The 22,522-nt window shown below is 42.9% G+C and overlaps 1 protein-coding gene across 1 annotated transcript in view; it reads right to left on the bottom strand.

Moving 5' to 3' along the window:
- Nucleotides 1-3,812: 3,812 nt before the first annotated feature.
- The window catches only part of LOC142559514 (uncharacterized), a 57,460-nt gene continuing 38,750 nt past the window's right edge, over nucleotides 3,813-22,522 (bottom strand). Inside the window, exons 2-3 of the mRNA XM_075671098.1 lie at nucleotides 7,040-7,229; nucleotides 3,813-5,251 (exon numbers count right to left, since the gene is read on the bottom strand). Coding sequence (XP_075527213.1) covers nucleotides 5,000-5,251; nucleotides 7,040-7,129 — 342 coding nt within the window. The 5' untranslated portion in view covers nucleotides 7,130-7,229 and the 3' untranslated portion in view covers nucleotides 3,813-4,999. The remainder of the gene's footprint in view (nucleotides 5,252-7,039; nucleotides 7,230-22,522) is intronic.

Here is a 22,522-nt window from a genome sequence, read left to right as displayed (position 1 = left end):
TAACAATCAGTCAGTCAGTCAGTGAGTCAGTCAATCAAACATGCTTGTTTTGCAGGAAGTACACAAAATTTCCCTGCGGGAGGCAGACTAAAGGCGAGAAAGCCTGACGAGGTCTTGGCCCCCTGAAGGTTCAGCCACTCGAATGCACGAATTGCATTCCATGTACTTTCGGGCTGTCTTGTGGTTTTATCGCATGCTTTTCTTTTGTGTGCTCCACCCTCTTGGTAAGAACAGGTGTGCGTGGTGATTAGCCCAATGCTTTGTTAATGCTGTTTGAAGTTTCTGCCTCTAGAATCGCTGCTTCCTTCCCTCGTGCAGCTACCGTCTTTAAGCTCTTACGGACGCTCTTCACGATTTACGAGTCTCCGCTAAGACGTTCTGAAAGTGTTTCGATTTCCGTGCCATTGTTAATTTCGACGTACGTGAAGCAAAATCACATCCATAACGTATTTTCGTACTCACTGCGTCGTGTGCGCATGTGCACTGCATAAACTAAAGGGTGAGAAGATTCGTTTGCTTATAGGCGGCCTCCTCTTCACTTTATGTGTGTGCGTGTGTCCAAACAATATATTTAAGAGCTTGGAAATAAAATTTCGTTGAATGAAGGCCGTGCGTGTCCATTCTCACTTCGTTTTCCTCACGAATAGTATCTCATACGAAGGACCCGTTCACTACCTACAAAATAGCGCGTTCATATTTACGCTGCCGTGTGGAGTTTTCTTTAAGCGTGGACAAAATGGCACCAGCCAAGCGGAGAGGGCAAACAAATGAATTGTTCTGTCAAAGGGATACTTGTTCTAACACCTTCTTATCACCGAACATGGCAGCATGTCACAGCACTTCAATGTAGGAACACTTGCACCCTTTGGTGTGTATATTTTCCACACAATAATAATCATCATCGGCCTTGGTTGCGTTTCCTTTTCTTGAAAACGCTGCGTTCGTTACTTTCCAGTCCAGAACGCTCTGGCAGGCTGACAACGCGCATGCAGTTCGTAACTTGCAAGTACTGGGCTCGCAGCGCTAAAGAAAACAAATGCGGGAAATACAAATGATGGTAATTCTTGTGTGGCAAACATACACCGCAATAGGTGCAACTGTTTGTGGAGTGTACCAAACCGGATCACAAATTGCAACATAATTCAAGCGTGTATGATAGTTCGGCTGCATTCCAGGCACGGCGCTGTTACTCTCAGCCACTGCAATGTGGACGCAGAGTCTAGCATCGCAGCGCAGCCAACGTGACTGACCGCGGCCTGTGCGCATGAGCGGGTGCCAGCACGCGGATAGAGCATGCGTTATCTCGTCGGCAGAACGGACTATGTGAGCGTAGATCGCGACAGCGGCCCAGCTGGCCAAGCTACTGGTCGACAAATAAACAGGGTTCGATGTGCCGTTCCGGTAGCCGAGCGGCTTGAGTGTTGAACTCGTATCCTTCAGGACGGTGGTTCGAATCCCGGTGCCTGCATCGCTGAAAAAAAAGGCAGCGATGCGGATGCCGGGGCTCGGAGTGCCATCCATGAAGGTTCGAGGTGGACCATGAAGGCTGGGTCTCGGACCCCAGAGGACCTCCTGCATCGTAGTACCGCCGTACGCATGGCCAGTGCGCGGATTGAAGGCGGTGCGGACGTCGGCACAACGACACAGGTGACCCCCTGGGAGTCACGGTGCCGTACAACTGGGTGCCGGAACTCCAAGTGCCGGAACTGGGAGTTCCGGCACCCAGCTGTACTCTCGGCCGCCGGAATGTGGCGGATAAGAGGGAGTTTTGTGTCATGGTGCACACTATTTCCTCTCGCTATCCCCCGGGTATCCTAAGAGGGTGGATACCTGTTGCTTTTGTGGGAAGTGCGAAGCGCACCCCACGGAGTACAACAGAAGAACACCCCTAGAGAAAACTCACCTGTAAGAGACCCCCCCCATAGAGAAAACCGACCCGGCCCACCTTTAAGAGACCGAACCCCACCCCCCACAGAAAGCGCCGACCCGGCCCGACCGAACCCCCCTAGAGAAAGCCGACCCGGCCCACCTCTAAGAGAACCCCCGGCTTCCCTCTTTTGCCGCGAGAGGAGCCCACCTCTATGGAGATCACGCGGCAAAAGATTGGGGGAGGGGCTGGGTCGGCGCTTTCTCTAGGGGGGGGGTCTTTCACAGGTAGGTTGCCTCTGGGGGTGTTACGTCCTCTCTTCGTCGCCGTTCTCCCTGGGGTGCGCTTCGCACTTCCCACAAAAGCAGCAGGTATCCACCCTCTTAGGATACCCGGGGGATAGCGAGAGGAAATGATGTGCACCATGACACAAAACTCCCTCTTATCCGCCACATTCCGGCGGCCGAGAGTACAGCTGGGTGCCGGAACTCCCAGTTCCGGCACTTGGAGTTCCGGCACCCAGTTGTACGGCACCGTGACTCCCAGGGGGTCACCTGCGTCATAGTGCCGACGTCCGCACCGCCTTCAATCCGCGCATTGGCCATGCGTACGGCGGTTCTACGATGCAGGAGGTCCTCTGGGGTCCGAGACCCAGCCTTAACGGTCCACCTCGAACCTTCATGGATGGCACTTCGAGCGCCGGCATCCGCATCGCTGCCTTTTTTTTTTCAGCGATGCAGGCACCGGGATTCGAACTGCCGTCCTGAAGGATACGAGTTCAACACTCAAGCCGCTCGACTACCGGAACGGCACAGCAAACGCTGTTTATTTGTGGACCAGTAGCTTGGCCAGCTGGGCCGCTATTGCTGCCTAGCTGGCCACACAGTTCGTTCTGCCGACAACATACCACATGCTCTATCCGCGTGCTCATGTGCGCATTACGCTACACTCTGTGTACACTTTGCAGCAGCGTAGCGGAACTGTATTCGGCGTCACTGAACACGCTGTAGTTATTTGAATCCTTGACCCGGTTTAGTAGCACTGCGAGGAGCGGTTATAGCAAGCTGTTCAATTCCTTTTATGAGAAGACCCACGTCCCCCTTTGACAGAATTAGTTGTCGATTGACTGGCGACACTCGGACGCCTGTCCACGCTGAAATAAAATGCTAGCGAAGAGAGACCAGACAAGCACGGCCGTTAATTCCACACACCGTAACTTTATTTCGAAGCTCAACCATTCGTACACCAACAAAAATCATTCCTCCGGCCCTGTAAAAAACAAAATTGAGGGACGATCAAAAACCGAACATTCTCGCCTTAATTTACGCCGTATACATGCGCGCACATGACGCCGAAAGTGCAAATTTCTCACAAATATGACATCGAATTCATTACTAGAACGACAGGTGCCGGGAATAGAAAGTAACGCTGGCAGGGGAAAACAAATACTATCACAAATTCTTAGTGGCAATTCCGAAGTCCTGGAGATCGTAAAACCCAGAAGGCTGTATCTGTGCGAGAAAACTAAATCCATTCTAGAGGTACGTTTGGAACAGCTTAACGGAAGCTTCCGGCCATAGAGTTTCTCACTACATCACCTAGAGGGAAAGCTAGCGCTGCTGCGCTGTGGTATGCATGGGAATGCCGGTATATTGTGGATTCAGATTGGCATCGTTCTCGTAGAGGCAGGACACTTTGAAGATGCGCTTGGAAAGTACCGTTCCGTCACAATGATTCATTTTCTACTAGAACAGCACGTGAAAAGCTGTTTTAGCTTCATTATTACGCGAAAACACGTCTTGTTTAACTATGAGAACTTATTGTGCGTACGACTACATGTTACGTAAAAAGTATCAGCGGGCCGCTAAAGTTAGAGGACAGACGACAAGGTTTTCATTCACGCATATTACATCTTTAAAGATGATTTTACTTGGAGAACGCGTTATTTGCGTAGCCATATCCACGTTTTAGACGAAGCCTCTTACAACACCAGCCAACACGAGCCTCGCAGACACATATACAGTCATTCCCATGACGGCACGGTGCCCCTTTAAGAAACTCCCATAGACGGTGGCGCCAGATTACCCTCTAGGTGTTATAGTGAGAAACTAAGCCTCCGGCTAGTAAGCACGGCTGTTCGCGAGGATTGTGGAACGCGAAAGACAAGTACGCGGAAAACTACAGAACAGCACGAAAGTACTTCCGATGCTCAACAAGCTTTTTCTTATACGGCGATTGCTTAACATCCTAATGTCACGCGTAAATTTGCCTGCTACACAACATAGGCGCCAGTTCCGAGTGATGAATCATCCCGACGTCTTCTATTCTACTCAACCTGCGGTATGCCTCCCAGACGAACTCCAAATTTTGCAGTAGCGTGGTGTGGTGTCCTTTCAGGCTTCGCTATCCATTGCTGCAGTTTTTCAAGTACTTACTTTGACGAGTTCGCTGTTCAGAGCATCCAACAACACCGACACCAAACGTATTTGGGCGCACTAAACCCTGCAATGCCCAAACAGCGCTTTACACGAATCAAGTACAACTTGATTTCTCGCCATGGAGCGCAAACTTATACTGAAGATAGCTTCAGCAAACATAACTAGCACTGCAGCTAGTAGTTACATTCCTAAGCTGTTCACGTGTGAAACTCTGCTGCAATATATGTCGCTACTTCTGTTTCACGTGCAGAAATTTGAAATTCAGTCTCGAACGTCGCAGTAATCAGAAGGCGCGTTATGCATTGCAGGGTTAAAAATGATCCTGAACGAAGCTCTTCGCTTATTGAATAACAGTAGGCGAATAACATACGCCACCGCGAAAGTCTCCGGCAAATTTTGCAGTCGTACCTGGGTTTTTCGTTATTTCAGCTAGTCATGCACTCCACCAACATTCCACTCCTTGTCTTCCCCTCCCCCCTTCACCAACTAGATAACTCGGTAAGCCGCCGTGCTATCGGTGCTCTATTTCGAAGACCCGCCCGTAACTCACCTCAAGCTACCCAGGACGTACCCCGGAAACACTTATTAGTTCGAGTCGTGGTACGTGAAGTGTAAGACATCTTGCACGTCATGGGCGTTAAACGTCGCCATCGTCGTCGTCTTCTGGCCTTTTGGCCTGCGGTGTTTTCAGACTTTATTTTTGTGTGTGCGGAACCAAGCGCTTGTCGTACTTTTCAGCAACGGTGCGAATGGCCACGTCATCGTGACAGTGAAACTGGACTCGCTGACGCGAGTTCGAGACCTGGCGTTCGAGCTGAACCTCTCCAGTCTGGGTCAGCGGCTGCTCGGTGGCTCGCGCACCAGGTTGCTTCAGATCGAGGGATTCTACGAAGTCCGTGGTGGGGAGATCCTCGCCATCATCGCCACTTCCGGTGAGCACGCTGCTCTGGAAATAACAAAAAAAAAAAAATTGAGTGGGCTGGCAACTTCTTTAGGCAGAAATAAATGCTTCCCGCGTGTTTTCCTCAGTTGTCAGGAATTCGCATACTGTTCGATGCCAAGTTAGTGCTATGGAAAGTGGAAGGGCGAAATTTACAGACCCTGCTTCCTAGCGCCGCTTACGCAGGATATAGCCCATTTATAGTCCGTTTTATTTATGTATTTATTTTTTATTTATTTGCAGTATCTAACAGGCTGCTGATCGGATCAATATGAAAGGGGGCTTTACGTGGTTAGTAATATGGTGACGAGTACTGAAAGAAACACATATATTGGCTATGTACGAAAAATAATACAATCCCAATGCTCTTCATCAAGCGAATACACAACAGAGTTCATATAAACTAGACGACTGGACATTATCTAAACATTTGAACGCCACAACGTTCTCGTGCTGTTGCGCATGCATCTAGTCGGCGTTTCGTTTCAAAAGCACAGATCGACCCACGTGCTACATAGGGGACAATTCCAGCCAGAATATATACGCCATTTCATGGCCCGCCTTATTAATTGCAAAGAACTGAATATTTCAAATAGGAACCTGTCAGTGGCACGCTGCTCATTTGTGAAGCGAGCCAGTGTGCGTCAAAAGCACGAGTCCAAGTAATGAATCGGCGGAGTACGAATTCCGATACAGAAACGAGTGCTTCTTATCTGCTCCGATTGCAAGGCTCACATTAAGCTAGCTGAAGATGTTTCATACGCAGACCCGCAATTACGCACTGTTAATTTGAGGGCCTAAGTTTAGCCAATGGGCTTTAACTAGATTTTAATTCTGAACCACAGTACCATCAGCATAAATACAAACCTGATCAGAAAATAACCGAATTGAATTTCTGGTGAGGTAGGTACATGGAATATAATTGCTATGTAGCCTCTGTTTAAGCATGTAGCAATAGTCTCTCGTGTAGGTTTTGGTGTCTTAATTCAAATCGTATAAACAAATGCAGGTGAACTTGGGAACGGGACGATATGCCCGAGTATTTTCAGAATTGTTCACGTTTGAAACTACGCTGATGCTGCCCCCAAATGTGATTTACTTGCTTCAGTACTAGCAAATTATTCCGAAGCTCAGGATTAGACCGAAAATGTTCAGCTCACCAAGGAAAAGTAGTTTACAGCATGCGTTCGTTTCTAATCCGACTTTTTCACTTTTCTGTGCTGCGCTCTGTCGCATGCCGCTGGCAACGCTTTGGAAGGGAGCCGGGGCTTTCGCCCTTCGATTTGTGGAGCTGCACGCATGTTGAGTCTGCATCGGTTACGCGTTTCGTCGATCGCGACTGGCTTCTTCACGGAAGCAATGTCGTACCTGGAAGCCACGTCGCAATCATCGACCACCGGATGAGCAAGCCTGAGCGCGCTCTCGTGCCAGCAATGCGGCCGTTAAAGGCGTGCCGAGTTCAGTCTGCGGACGCGGCTGCCTTAGAGTTTGTTGTCGCTGATTTCAGCAGTTGGAACTCGCTCTGTATAATTTTTACACATACTTTAGACCTTTCGCATATTGAATAAGTCTTAGCGCGCAGCCTTGCGAGTCAGATTAACCGAAGCGGTGCATTTGTTTACATTGACATCTACATCCACGGGTCGTTGATTGTTAGCGTGAAATGTAGAAACGGTGCATCGCTGACATGAAATGTGAAAACGTAGCAGAACGTACACATCTCAAAATATCAGCGGCCGAGTCAATTAAACAAAATACTTTTGCACTTAAAAACGCTGAGCAAGAAGGTTCAACCTTGCTGGACATCCTGGCCAACCGACGTCCAAAGTGGAGCATCCGGCTGCGCAAGGACAGCAGAGTGTGCTCCAGCCTTGCCAGTGGCATGAACACTGTGGCACCTACGTTGCTCGCAACTGCTACATGTGGCTTGAGATGAGCATGCTGCAGGAGATGTTCACCTCACTGCTGCAGAAGTCAGGTCGACCTGGGATGATGCCAAGGCAACAGTGAGAATGACATATACTCGTCTTTCTGAGTTTATTGAATAATTGACCAGGCTAAACAGTTACCGCCACATTAGAGAGCAATCAGGAGTAATTTTGCGTCGTTCATTCCTTTAATTTAATAAACAACGGATTACCACAGGGGTACTGTATGGCCTGGAAAACACTACAGCATGTGTCCATATAAAAGCTAGTGCAAAAGAGCGTTACCTTTAGGTTTGTCTTTCACATGACTGTCAAAACCTTTTGCAGTCGTTATTAGTGTTATATAGCATAACCAGCATGAAACATTTGAAACAACTTTGCCCCTACAATACACCAGGTAATAGGTGCGATGCCTGTGGGCAGTCTATGCAAACCACCTACCCGCTGTTCTTTATACGACATGACTCGATGCGAGGCAAACCCCGACCTCTGTGCAGAACTGTCAGTGGCATTCCATGACAATAAATGGCACCATATGTTCTCGCCTACTCTTAACTGCTAATAGCACTTGCCAATGCCTATTGGATTGCATTTCCGGGCGAAATGTCTACTGATGATGATGCCTGCTGCTGATGACACATTTAACTTCAGTGATGTTTATCTCCTTCATGCAGATGTAGCCTTGCTAAACCAACCCATTTTTCACTGACGTTCTAAACTGATTTTGTCCAACAGGCCACCAGGGCGGGCATCGTCATCATGACGGTCCATCCATCCAACTATGACATCTTCACCATAACGACGCGAGGTAGATCGCCGTCTGCAGTAAACAGCCATGTCGACAGGCACACTACTTTAATAAACTACCAACTGCGTTGGCGGATAGGCAAAGAAAGTTGACGGCATCACATGCTCCCATAAAGCTAGGGCTAAAATTAAACAATTAAATCTAGCTGGACGACTTTTATCGAAAGAATAATTCACAGACAGAAGTCAGATGACATGCAATGTCACTCATTCATTCATGAGTGAATGTCATTCCCCCTTAAGAGAGAGAGCAAATGATAAATGAAAGGTAGGAAGGTTAACCAGGACTGAGCCCGGTTGGCTACTCTACACTGGGGAAAGGGAAAAGGGGACGGAAAGATTAAAAGAAGAGAAAGTCTACTGAGGATATCGTTAGTACACTTTTAGTGACTTTTCATTACGTGATGAATAAACTTGTTTTTGTACATTACATGGCGCTTTAATATCAGAAGCATATGGCCATTAAAATAATCTCTCCGGTTGCTTTATAAAATCAAACAGCTCAGATTCAACGCATAGATCATTCCTCCTGGAAAAACATTTTATTGACAATGATTTACGCGATAAATTAACGAATTTGCGTAAATTACTTTCCGCGTTAAAAGCAAAAGCCTATAAGCATTTAAATATTCTCTCTGCCTTACTTTATAATTTCTCACAGCTAAACTCCATACATAAATCATTCCACCAGCAAATGCCTTTTTAATGACAATTATTTACGTGACTAATAAACACTTCTGCGTAAATTACTTTCCGTGTTAGAAGCAGGGGCATATAACACTTGAGAATATTTTCTCCGCCGTGTTTTATAACTTCTAACAGCTCAGATTCAACGCATAGATCAATCCCACCTGAAAGTCACTTTCTGAGAGAATTATTTACTCGACTAACAAACGAATTTCCAAAAATAATTTGCAGCGTAAAAAGGAGAAGCCTCTAGCCCTATAGAATATTAACGCGACCTCTATCACTTTTCCTAACAGCGCCGAATCAACGCATAGATCATTCCCACCCTCAAGTCCCCTTTTCAGACAATTACTTGAGCGATGAATAAACGAATTTGCGCAAATTAGTTTCCCCGTTAGAAGTAGAACGCGTTAGCCCTTTCGAATATTAGTGCCACTGTGTTCTATCGCTTTTCCTAACAGCTCAGATTCAACGCATAGATCAATCCCACATGAAAGTCACTTTCTGAGAAAATTATTTAGTCGACTGACAAACGAATTTCCACCAATAATTTGCCACGTAAAAAGGAGAAGCCTCTAGCCCTATAGAATATTAACGCGACCTCTATCACTTTACCTAACAGCGCAGAATCAACTCATAGATAATACTACCCTCAAGTCCCTTTTTCAGACAATTATTTAAGCGATGAGTAGAAGAATTTGCGTAAATTCGTTTCCCCGTTACAAGCAGAACGCGTTAGCCCTTTCGAATATTAGTGCCACTGTGTTCTATCGCTTTTCCTAACAGCTCAGATTCAACGCATAGATCATTCCCATCTGAAAGTCACTTTCTGAGACAATTATTTACTCGACTAACAAACAAATTTCCACAAATAATTTGCCACGTAAAAAGGAGAAGCCTCTAGCCCTATAGAATATTAACGCGACCTCTATCACTTTTCCTAACAGCGCCGAATCAACGCATAGATCATTCCCACCCTCAAGTCCCCTTTTCAGACAATTACTTGAGCGATGAATAAACGAATTTGCGCAAATTAGTTTCCCCGTTAGAAGTAGAACGCGTTAGCCCTTTCGAATATTAGTGCCACTGTGTTCTATCGCTTTTCCTAACAGCTCAGATTCAACGCATAGATCAATCCCACCTGAAAGTCACTTTCTGGGAGAATTATTTACTCGACTAACAAACGAATTTCCAAAAATAATTTGCCACGTAAAAAGGAGAAGCCTCTAGCCCTATAGAATATTGACGCGACCTCTATCACTTTACCTAACAGCGCCGAATCAACGCATAGATCATTCTCACCCTCAAGTCACATTTTTCAGACAATTTTTTAGGCGATGAAAAAACGAATTCGGGCAAATTAGTTTCCCCGTTATGAGCAGAACGGATTAGCCCTTTCGAATATTAGCGCCACTGTGTTCTATCGCTATCCCTAACAGCTCAAATTCAATGCATAGATCAATCCAACCTGAAAGTCACTTTCTGAGAGAATTATTTACTCGACTAACAAACAAATTTCAACAAATAATTTGCCACGTAAAAAGGAGAAGCCTCTAGCCCTATAGAATATTAACGCGACCTCTATCACTTTACCTAACAGCGCAGAATCAACGCATAGATCATTCCTACCCTCAAGTCCCTTTTTCAGACAATTATTTAAGCGATGAAAAAACGAATTTGGGCAAATTAGTTTCCCCGTTATGAGCAGAACGGATTAGCCCTTTAGAATATTAGCGCCAATGTGTTCTATCGCTATCCCTAACAGCTCAAATTCAATGCATAGATCAATCCCACCTGAAAGTCACTTTCTGAGAGAATTATTTACTCGACTACCAAACGAATTTCCACAAATAATTTGCCACGTAAAAAGGAGAAGCCTCTAGCCCTTTAGAATATTAACGCGACCTCTATCCCTTTTCCTAACAGCACCGAATCAACGCATAGATCATTCTCACCCTCAAGTCACATTTTTCAGACAATTTTTTAGGCGATCAAGAAACTAATTTGGGCAAATTAGTTTCCCCTTTAGAAGCAGAACGGATTAGCCCTTTAGAATATTAGCGCCAATGTGTTCTATCGCTATCCCTAACAGCTCAGATTCAACGCATAGATCATTCCCATCTGAAAGTCACTTTCTGAGACAATTATTTACTCGACTAACAAACAAATTTCCACAAATAATTTGCCACGTAAAAAGGAGAAGCTTCTAGCCCTTTAGAAAATTAACGCTACCTCTTTATCACTTTTCCTAACAGCGCCAAATCAATGCATAAATCATTCCCACCCTCAAGTCCCCTTTTCAGACAATTATTTAAGCGATGAGTAAACGAATTTTCGCAAATTAGTTTCCCCTTTAGAAGCAGAACGCGTTAGCCCTTTCGAATATTAGTGCCACTGTGCTCTATCGCTTTGCCTAACAGCTCAGATTCAACGCATAGATCAATCCCACCTGAAAGCCACTTTCTGAGACAATCATTTACTCGACTACCAGACGAGTTTCCACAAATAATTTGCCACGTAAAAAGGAGAAGCCTCTAGCCCTTTAGAATATTAACGCGACCTCTATCCCTTTTCCTAACAGCACCGAATCAACGCATAGATCATTCTCACCCTCAAGTCACATTTTTCAGACAATTTTTTAGGCGATGAAGAAACGAATTTCGGCAAATTAGTTTCCCCTTCAGAAGCAGAACGGATTAGCCCTTTAGAATATTAGCGCCAATGTGTTCTATCGCTCTCCCTAACAGCTCAGATTCAACGCATAGATCATTCCCATCTGAAAGTCACTTTCTGAGACAATTATTTACTCGACTAACAAACAAATTTCCACAAATAATTTGCCACGTAAAAAGGAGAAGCTTCTAGCCCTTTAGAAAATTAACGCTACCTCTTTATCACTTTTCCTAAGAGCGCCCAATCAATGCATAAATCATTCCCACCCTCAAGTCCCCTTTTCAGACAATTACTTGAGCAATGAATAAACGAATTTGCGCAAATTAATTTCCACGTTAGAAGTAGAACGCGTAAGCCCTTTCGAATATTAGTGCCACTGTGTTCTATCGCTTTTCCTAACAGCTCGGATTCAACGCATAGATCAATCCCACCTGAAAGTCACTTTCTGAGAGAATTATTTACTCGACTAACAAACGAATTTCCACCAATAATTTGCCACGTAAAAAGGGGAAGCCTCTAGCCCATTAGGAAATTAAGGTCACCTGTTTATCACTTTACCTAACAGCGCCGAATCAATGCATAGATCATTCCTACCCTCAAGTCCCTTTTTCAGACAAATATTTAAGCGATGAGTAAACGAATTTGCGCAAATTAGTTTCCCCGTTAGAAGCAGAACGCGTTAGCCCTTTCGAATATTAGTGCCACTGTGGTCTATCGCTTTTCCTAACAGCTCAGATTCAACGCATAGATCAATCCCACCTGAAAGTCACTTTCTGAGAGAATTGTTTACTCGACTGACAAACGAATTTCCAAAAATAATTTGCCACGTAAAAAGGAGAAGCCTCTAGCCCTATGGAATATTAACGCGACCTCTATCACTTTACCTAACAGCGCAGAATCAACGCATAGATCATTCCCACCTTCAAGTCCCTTTTTCAGAGAATTATTTAGGCGATGAAAAAACGAATTTGCGCAAATTAGTTTCCCCTTTAGAAGCAGAACGCGTTAGCCCTTTCGAATATTAGCGCCACTGTGTCCTATCGCTTTTCCTAACAGCTCAGATTCAACGCATAGATCAATCCCACCTGAAAGTCTCTTTCTGAGAAAATTATTTAGTCGACTGACAAACGAATTTCCAGCAATAATTTGCCACGTAAAAAGGAGAAGCCTCTAGCCCTATAGAATATTAACGCGACCTCTATCACTTTACCTAACAGCGCCGAATCAATGCATAGATCATTCCTATGCTCAAGTCCCTTTTTCAGACAATTATTTAAGCGATGAGTAAACGAATTTGCGCAAATTAGTTTCCCCGTTAGAAGCAGAACGCGTTAGCCCTTTCGAATATTAGTGCCACATTGGTCTATCGCTTTTCCTAACAGCTCAGATTCAACGCATAGATCAATCCCACCTGAAAGTCACTTTCTGAGAAAATTATTTACTCGACTGACAAACGAATTTCCACCAATAATTTGCCACGTAAAAAGGGGAAGCCTCTAGCCCATTAGGAAATTAAGGCCACCTCTTTATCACTTTACCTAACAGCGCCGAATCAATGCATAGATCATTCCTACCCTCAAGTCCCTTTTTCAGACAATTATTCAAGCGATGAGTAAACGAATTTGCGCAAATTAGTTTCCCCTTCAGAAGCAGAACGCGTTAGCCCTTTCGAATATTAGCGCCACTGTGTTCTATCGCTTTTCCTAACAGCTCAGATTCAACGCATAGATCAATCCCACCTGAAAGTCACTTTTTGAGAAAATTATTTACTCGACTGACAAACGAATTTCCACCAATAATTTGCCACGTAAAAAGGGGAAGCCTCTAGCCCATTAGGAAATTTAGGCCACCTCTTTATCACTTTACCTAACAGCGCCGAATCAATGCATAGATCATTCCTACCCTCAAGTCCCTTTTTCAGACAATTATTTAAGCGATGAGTAAACGAATTTGCGCAAATTAGTTTCACCGTTAGAAGCAGAACGCGTTAGCCCTTTCGAATATTAGTGCCACTGTGCTCTATCGCTTTTCCTAACAGCTCAGATTCAACGCATAGATCAATCCCACCTGAAAGTCACTTTCTGAGAGAATTGTTTACTCGACTGACAAATGAATTTCCAAAAATAATTTGCCACGTAAAAAGGGGAAGCCTCTAGCCCATTAGGAAATTAAGGCCACCTCTTTATCACTTTACCTAACAGCGCCGAATCAATGCATAGATCATTCCTACCCTCAAGTCCCTTTTTCAGACAATTATTTAAGCGATGAGTAAACGAATTTGCGCAAATTAGTTTCCCCTTCAGAAGCAGAACGCGTTAGCCCTTTCGAATATTAGCGCCACTGTGTTCTATCGCTTTTCCTAACAGCTCAGATTCAACGCATAGATCAATCCCACCTGAAAGTCACTTTTTGAGAAAATTATTTACTCGACTGACAAACGAATTTCCACCAATAATTTGCCACGTAAAAAGGGGAAGCCTCTAGCCCATTAGGAAATTTAGGCCACCTCTTTATCACTTTACCTAACAGCGCCGAATCAATGCATAGATCATTCCTACCCTCAAGTCCCTTTTTCAGACAATTATTTAAGCGATGAGTAAACGAATTTGCGCAAATTAGTTTCACCGTTAGAAGCAGAACGCGTTAGCCCTTTCGAATATTAGTGCCACTGTGGTCTATCACTTTTCCTAACAGCTCAGATTCAATGCATAGATCAATCCCACCTGAAAGTCTCTTTCTGAGAAAATTATTTAGTCGACTGACAAACGAATTTCCAGCAATAATTTGCCACGTAAATAGGAGAAGCCTCTAGCCCTATAGAATATTAACGCGACCTCTATCACTTTACCTAACAGCGCCGAATCAACGCAAAGATCATTCCCACCTTCAAGTCCCTTTTTCAGACAATTATTTAGGCGATGAGAAAACGAATTTGCGCAAATTAGTTTCCCTGTTATGAGCAGAACGCATTAGACCTTTAGGATATTAGCGCCAATGTGTTCTATCGCTATCCCTAACAGCTCAGATTCAACGCATAGATCAATCCCACTTGAAAGTCACTTTCTGAGACAATTATTTACTCGACTAACAAACGAATTTCCACAAAGAATTTGCCACGTAAAAAGGAGAAGCCTCTAGCCCTTTAGGAAATTACCGCCACCTCTTTATCACTTTTCCTAACGGCGCCGAATCAACGCAAATATCATTCCCACGTTCAAGTCCCCATTTCAGACAATTATTTAGGCGATGAAAAAACGAATTTGCGCAAATTAGTTTCCCCGTTAGAAGTAGAACGCTTTAGCCCTGTCGAATATTAGTGCCACTGTGTTCTATCGCTTTTCCTAACAGCTCAGATTCAACGCATAGATCAATCCCACCTGAAAGCCACTTTCTGAGACAATTATTTACTCGACTACCAAACGAATTTCCACAAATAATTTGCCACGTAAAAAGGAGAAGCCTCTAGCCCTTTAGAATATTAACGCGACCTCTATCCCTTTTCCTAACAGCACCGAATTAACGCATAGAACATTCTTACCCTCAAGTCACATTTTTCAGACAATTTTTTAGGCGATGAAGAAACGAATTTGGGCAAATTAGTTTCCCCTTTAGAAGCAGAACGGATTAGCCCTTTAGAATATTAGCGCCAATGTGTTCTATCGGTATCCCTAACAGCTCAGATTCAAGGCATAGATCATTCCCATCTGAAAGTCACTTTCTGAGACAATTATTTACTCGACTAACAAACAAATTTCCACAAATAAATTGCCACGTAAGAAGGAGAAGCTTCTAGCCCTTTAGAAAATTACCGCTACCTTTTATCACTTTTCCTAACAGCGCCAAATCAATGCATAAATCATTCCCACCCTCAAGTCCCCTTTTCAGGCAATTACTTGAGCGATGAATAAACGAATTTGCGCAAATTAATTTCCACGTTAGAAGTAGAACGCGTAAGCCCTTTCGAATATTAGTGCCACTGTGTTCTATCGCTTTTTCTAACAGCTCAGATTCAACGCATAGATCAATCCCACCTGAAAGTCACTTTCTGAGAGAATTATTTACTCGACTAACAAACGAATTTCCAAAAATAATTTGCCACGTAAAAAGGAGAAGCCTCTAGCCCTATAGAATATTAACGCGACCTCTATCACTTTACCTAACAGCGCAGAATCAACGCATAGATCATTCCTGCCCTCAAGTCCCTTTTTCAGACAATTATTTAAGCGATGAGTAAACGAATTTGCGCAAATTAGTTTCCCCTTTAGAAGCAGAACGCGTTAGCCCTTTCGAATATTAGTGCCACTGTGTTCTATCGCTTTTCCTAACAGCTCAGATTCAACGCATAGATCAATCCCAAATGAAAGTCACTTTCTGAGAAAATTATTTACTCGACTGACAAACGAATTTCCACCAATAATTTGCCACGTAAAAAGTGGAAGCCTCTAGCCCATTAGGAAATTAAGGCCACCTCTTTATCACTTTACCTAACAGCGCCGAATCAATGCATAGATAATTCCTACCCTCAAGTCCCTTTTTCAAACAAATATTTAAGCGATGAAAAAACGAATTTGCGCAAATTAGTTTCCCCGGTAGAAGTAGAACGCGTTAGCCCTTTCGAATATTAGTGCCACTGTGTTCTATCGCTTTTCCTAACAGCTCAGATTCAACGCATAGATCAATCCCACCTGAAAGTCACTTTCTGAGAAAATTATTTACTCGACTGACAAACGAATTTCCACCAATAATTTGCCACGTAAAAAGTGGAAGCCTCTAGCCCATTAGGAAAGTAAGGCCACCTCTTTATCACTTTACCTAACAGCGCCGAATCAATGCATAGATAATTCCTACCCTCAAGTCCCTTTTTCAAACAAATATTTAAGCGATGAAAAAACGAATTTGCGCAAATTAGTTTCCCCGTTAGAAGCAGAACGCGTTAGCCCTTTCGTATATTAGCGCCACTGTGTCCTATCGCTTTTCCTAACAGCTCAGATTCAACGCATAGATCAATCCCACCTGAAAGTCTCTTTCTGAGAAAATTATTTAGTCGACTGACAAACGAATTTCCAGCAATAATTTGCCACGTAAAAAGGAGAAGCCTCTAGCCCTATAGAATATTAACGCGACCTCTATCACTTTACCTAACAGCGCCGAATCAACGCAAAGATCATTCCCACCTTCAAGTCCCTTTTTCAGACAATTATTTAGGCGATGAAAAAACGAATTTGCGCAAATTAGTTTCCCCTTTAGAAGCAGAACGGATTAGCCCTTTAGAATATTAGCGCCAATGTGTTCTATCGCTATCCCTAACAGCTCAGATTCAAGGCATAGATCCTTCCCATCTGAAAGTCACTTTCTGAGACAATTATTTACTCGACTAACAAACAAATTTCCACAAATAATTTGCCACGTAAGAAGGAGAAGCTTCTAGCCCTTTAGAAAATTACCGCTACCTCTTTATCACTTTTCCTAACAGCGCCAAATCAATGCATAAATCATTCCCACCCTCAAGTCCCCTTTTCAGACAATTACTTGAGCGATGAATAAACGAATTTGCGCAAATTAATTTCCACGTTAGAAGTAGAACGCGTAAGCCCTTTCGAATATTAGTGCCACTGTGTTCTATCGCTTTTTCTAACAGCTCAGATTCAACGCATAGATCAATCCCACCTGAAAGTCACTTTCTGAGAGAATTATTTACTCGACTAACAAACGCATTTCCAAAAATAATTTGCCACGTAAAAAGGAGAAGCCTCTAGCCCTATAGCATATTAACGCGACCTCTATCACTTTACCTAACAGCGCAGAATCAATGCATAGATCATTCCTGCCCTCAAGTCCCTTTTTCAGACAATTATTTAAGCGATGAGTAAACGAATTTGCGCAAATTAGTTTCCCCTTTAGAAGCAGAACACGTTAGCCCTTTCGAATATTAGCGCCAATGTGTTCTATCGCTTTTCCTAACAGCTCAGATTCAACGCATAGATCAATCCCACATGAAAGTCACTTTCTGAGAGAATTATTTACTCGACTAACAAACGAATTTCCAAAAATAATTTGCCACGTAAAAAGGAGAAGCCTCTAGCCGTATAGAATATTAACGCGACCTCTATCACTTTACCTAACAGCGCAGAATCAACGCATAGATCATTCCTACCCTCAAATCCCATTTTCAGACAATTATTTAAGCAATGAGTAAACGAATTTGCGCAAATTAGTTTCCCCGTTAGAAGTAGAACGCGTTAGCCCTTTCGAATATTAGTGCCACTGTGTTCTATCGCTTTTCCTAACAGCTCAGATTCAACGCATAGATCGATCCCAACTGAAAGTCACTTTCTGAGAGAATTATTTACTCGACTAACAAACAAATTTCCAAAAATAATTTGCCACGTAAAAGGGAAAAGCCTCTAGCCCTTTAGAATATTAACGCAACCTCTATCACTTTACCTAACACCGCAGAATCAACGCATAGATCATTCCTACCCTCAAGTCCCTTTTTCAGACAATTATTTAAGCGATGAGTAAACGAATTTGCGCAAATTAGTTTCCCCTTTAGAAGCAGAACGCGTTAGCCCTTTCGAATATTAGTGCCACTGTGTTCTATCGCTTTTCCTAACAGCTCAGATTCAACGCATAGATCAATCCCAAATGAAAGTCACTTTCTGAGAAAATTATTTACTCGACTGACAAACGAATTTCCACCAATAATTTGCCATGTAAAAAGTGGAAGCCTCTAGCCCATTAGGAAATTAAGGCCACCTCTTTATCACTTTACCTAACAGCGCCGAATCAATGCATTGATAATTCCTACCCTCAAGTCCCTTTTTCAAACAAATATTTAAGCGATGAAAAAACGAATTTGCGCAAATTAGTTTCCCCGTTAGAAGTAGAACGCGTTAGCCCTTTCGAATATTAGTGCCACTGTGTTCTATCGCTTTTCCTAACAGCTCAGATTCAACGCATAGATCAATCCCACCTGAAAGTCACTTTCTGAGAGAATTATTTACTCGACTAACAAACGAATTTCCAAAAATAATTTGCCACGTAAAAAGGAGAAGCCTCTAGCCCTATAGAATATTAACGCGACCTCTATCACTTTACCTAACAGCGCAGAATCAACGCATAGATCATTCCTACCCTCAAGTCCCTTTTTCAGACAATTATTTAAGCGATGAGTAAACGAATTTGCGCAAATTAGTTTCCCCTTTAGAAGCAGAACGCGTTAGCCCTTTGGAATATTAGTGCCACTGTGTTCTATCGCTTTTCCTAACAGCTCAGATTCAACGCACAGATCAATCCCACTTGAAAGTCACTTTCTGAGACAATTATTTACTCGACTAACAAACGAATTTCCACAAAGAATTTGCCACGTAAAAAGGAGAAGCCTGTAGCCCTTTAGGAAATTACCGCCACCTCTTTATCACTCTACCTAACAGCGCCGAATCAATGCATAGATCATTCCTACCCTCAAGTCCCTTTTTCAAACAAATATTTAAGCGATGAAAAAACGAATTTGCGCAAATTAGTTTCCCCTTTAGAAGCAGAACGCGTTAGCCCTTTCGAATATTAGTGCCACTGTGTTCTATCGCTTTTCCTAACAGCTCAGATTCAACGCATAGATCAATCCCACCTGAAAGTCACTTTCTGAGCAAATTATTTACTCGACTGACAAACGAATTTCCAAAAATAATTTGCCACTTAAAAAGGGGAAGCCTCTAGCCCATTAGGAAATTAAGGCCACCTCTTTATCACTTTACCTAACAGCGCCGAATCAATGCATAGATCATTCCTACCCTCAAGTCCCTTTTTCAGACAATTATTTAAGCGATGAGTAAACGAATTTGCGCAAATTAGTTTCCCCGTTAGAAGCAGAACGCGTTAGCCCTTTCGAATATTAGTGCCACTGTGGTCTATCGCTTTTCCTAACAGCTCAGATTCAACGCATAGATCAATCCCACCTGAAAGTCACTTTCTGATAGAATTGTTTACTCGACTGACAAACGAATTTCCAAAAATAATTTGCCACGTAAAAAGGAGAAGCCTCTAGCCCTATAGAATATTAACGCGACCTCTATCACTTTACCTAACAGCGCAGAATCAACGCATAGATCATTCCCACCTTCAAGTCCCTTTTTCAGACAATTATTTAGGCGATGAAAAAACGAATTTGCGCAAATTAGTTTCCCTGTTATGAGCAGAACGCATTAGACCTTTAGAATATTAGCGCCAATGTGTTCTATCGCTATCCCTAACAGCTCAGATTCAACGCATAGATCAATCCCACTTGAAAGTCACTTTCTGAGACAATTATTTACTCGACTAACAAACGAATTTCCACAAAGAATTTGCCACGTAAAAAGGAGAAGCCTGTAGCCCTTTAGGAAATTACCGCCACCTCTTTATCACTTTTCCTAACGGCGCCGAATCAACGCAAATATCATTCCCACGTTCAAGTCCCCATTTCAGACAATTATTTAGGCGATGAAAATACGAATTTGCGTAAATTAGTTTCCCCGTTAGAAGTAGAACGCGTTAGCCCTTTCGAATATTAGTGCCCCTGTGTTCTATCGTTTTTCCTAACAGCTCAGGTTCAACGCATAGATCAATCCCACCTGAAAGTCACTTTCTGAGAGAATTATTTACTCGACTAACAAACAAATTTCCAAAAAATAATTTGCCACGTAAAAAGGAGAAGCCTCTAGCCCTTTAGAATATTAACGCGACCTCTATCACTTTACCTAACAGAGCAGAATCAACGCATAGATCATTCCTACCCTCAAGTCCCTTTTTCAGACAATTATTTAAGCGATGAGTAAACGAATTTGCGCAAATTAGTTTCCCCGTTAGAAGTAGAACGCGTAAGCCCTTTCGAATATTAGTGCCACTGTGTTCTATCGCTTTTCCTAACAGCTCAGATTCAACGCATAGATCAATCCCACCTGAAAGTCACTTTCTGAGAGAATTATTTACTCGACTGACAAACGAATTTCCAAAAATAATTTGCCACGTAAAAAGGTGAAGCCTCTAGCCCTATAGAATATTAACGCGACCTCTATCACTTTACCTAACAGCGCAGAATCAACGCATAGATCATTCCTACCCTCAAATCCCTTTTTCAGACAATTATTTAAGCGATGAGTAAACGAATTTGCGCAAATTAGTTTCCCCTTTAGAAGCAGAACGCGTTAGCCCTTTCGAATATTAGTGCGACTGTGTTCTATCGCTTTTCCTAACAGCTCAGATTCAACGCATAGATCAATCCCAAATGAAAGTCACTTTCTGAGAAAATTATTTACTCGACTGACAAACGAATTTCCACCAATAATTTGCCATGTAAAAAGTGGAAGCCTCTAGCCCATTAGGAAATTAAGGCCACCTCTTTATCACTTTACCTAACAGCGCCGAATCAATGCATAGATAATTCCTACCCTCAAGTCCCTTTTTCAAACAAATATTTAAGCGATGAAAAAACGAATTTGCGCAAATTAGTTTCCCCGTTAGAAGTAGAACGCGTTAGCCCTTTCGAATATTAGTGCCACTGTGTTCTATCGCTTTTCCTAACAGCTCAGATTCAACGCATAGATCAATCCCACCTGAAAGTCACTTTCTGAGAGAATTATTTACTCGACTAACAAACGAATTTCCAAAAATAATTTGCCATGTAAAAAGTGGAAGCCTCTAGCCCATTAGGAAATTAAGGCCACCTCTTTATCACTTTACCTAACAGCGCCGAATCAATGCATAGATAATTCCTACCCTCAAGTCCCTTTTTCAAACAAATATTTAAGCGATGAAAAAACGAATTTGCGCAAATTAGTTTCCCCGTTAGAAGTAGAACGCGTTAGCCCTTTCGAATATTAGTGCCACTGTGTTCTATCGCTTTTCCTAACAGCTCAGATTCAACGCATAGATCAATCCCACCTGAAAGTCACTTTCTGAGAGAATTATTTACTCGACTAACAAACGAATTTCCAAAAATAATTTGCCACGTAAAAAGGAGAAGCCTCTAGCCCTATAGAATATTAACGCGACCTCTATCACTTTACCTAACAGCGCAGAATCAACGCATAGATCATTCCTACCCTCAAGTCCCTTTTTCAGACAATTATTTAAGCGATGAGTAAACGAATTTGCGCAAATTAGTTTCCCCTTTAGAAGCAGAACGCGTTAGCCCTTTGGAATATTAGTGCCACTGTGTTCTATCGCTTTTCCTAACAGCTCAGATTCAACGCACAGATCAATCCCACTTGAAAGTCACTTTCTGAGACAATTATTTACTCGACTAACAAACGAATTTCCACAAAGAATTTGCCACGTAAAAAGGAGAAGCCTGTAGCCCTTTAGGAAATTACCGCCACCTCTTTATCACTCTACCTAACAGCGCCGAATCAATGCATAGATCATTCCTACCCTCAAGTCCCTTTTTCAAACAAATATTTAAGCGATGAAAAAACGAATTTGCGCAAATTAGTTTCCCCTTTAGAAGCAGAACGCGTTAGCCCTTTCGAATATTAGTGCCACTGTGTTCTATCGCTTTTCCTAACAGCTCAGATTCAACGCATAGATCAATCCCACCTGAAAGTCACTTTCTGAGCAAATTATTTACTCGACTGACAAACGAATTTCCAAAAATAATTTGCCACGTAAAAAGGGGAAGCCTCTAGCCCATTAGGAAATTAAGGCCACCTCTTTATCACTTTACCTAACAGCGCCGAATCAATGCATAGATCATTCCTACCCTCAAGTCCCTTTTTCAGACAATTATTTAAGCGATGAGTAAACGAATTTGCGCAAATTAGTTTCCCCGTTAGAAGCAGAACGCGTTAGCCCTTTCGAATATTAGTGCCACTGTGGTCTATCGCTTTTCCTAACAGCTCAGATTCAACGCATAGATCAATCCCACCTGAAAGTCACTTTCTGATAGAATTGTTTACTCGACTGACAAACGAATTTCCAAAAATAATTTGCCACGTAAAAAGGAGAAGCCTCTAGCCCTATAGAATATTAACGCGACCTCTATCACATTACCTAACAGCGCAGAATAAACGCATAGATCATTCCCACCTTCAAGTCCCTTTTTCAGACAATTATTTAGGCGATGAAAAAACGAATTTGCGCAAATTAGTTTCCCTGTTATGAGCAGAACGCATTAGACCTTTAGAATATTAGCGCCAATGTGTTCTAT

The sequence above is a fragment of the Dermacentor variabilis genome, chromosome 10 (assembly GCF_050947875.1).
Source record: "Dermacentor variabilis isolate Ectoservices chromosome 10, ASM5094787v1, whole genome shotgun sequence".
NCBI classification, from domain to species: Eukaryota; Metazoa; Arthropoda; class Arachnida; order Ixodida; family Ixodidae; genus Dermacentor; species Dermacentor variabilis.
Note: the sequence above shows the minus strand (reverse complement) of the source record. Positions and strands in the feature narration are given on the sequence as shown.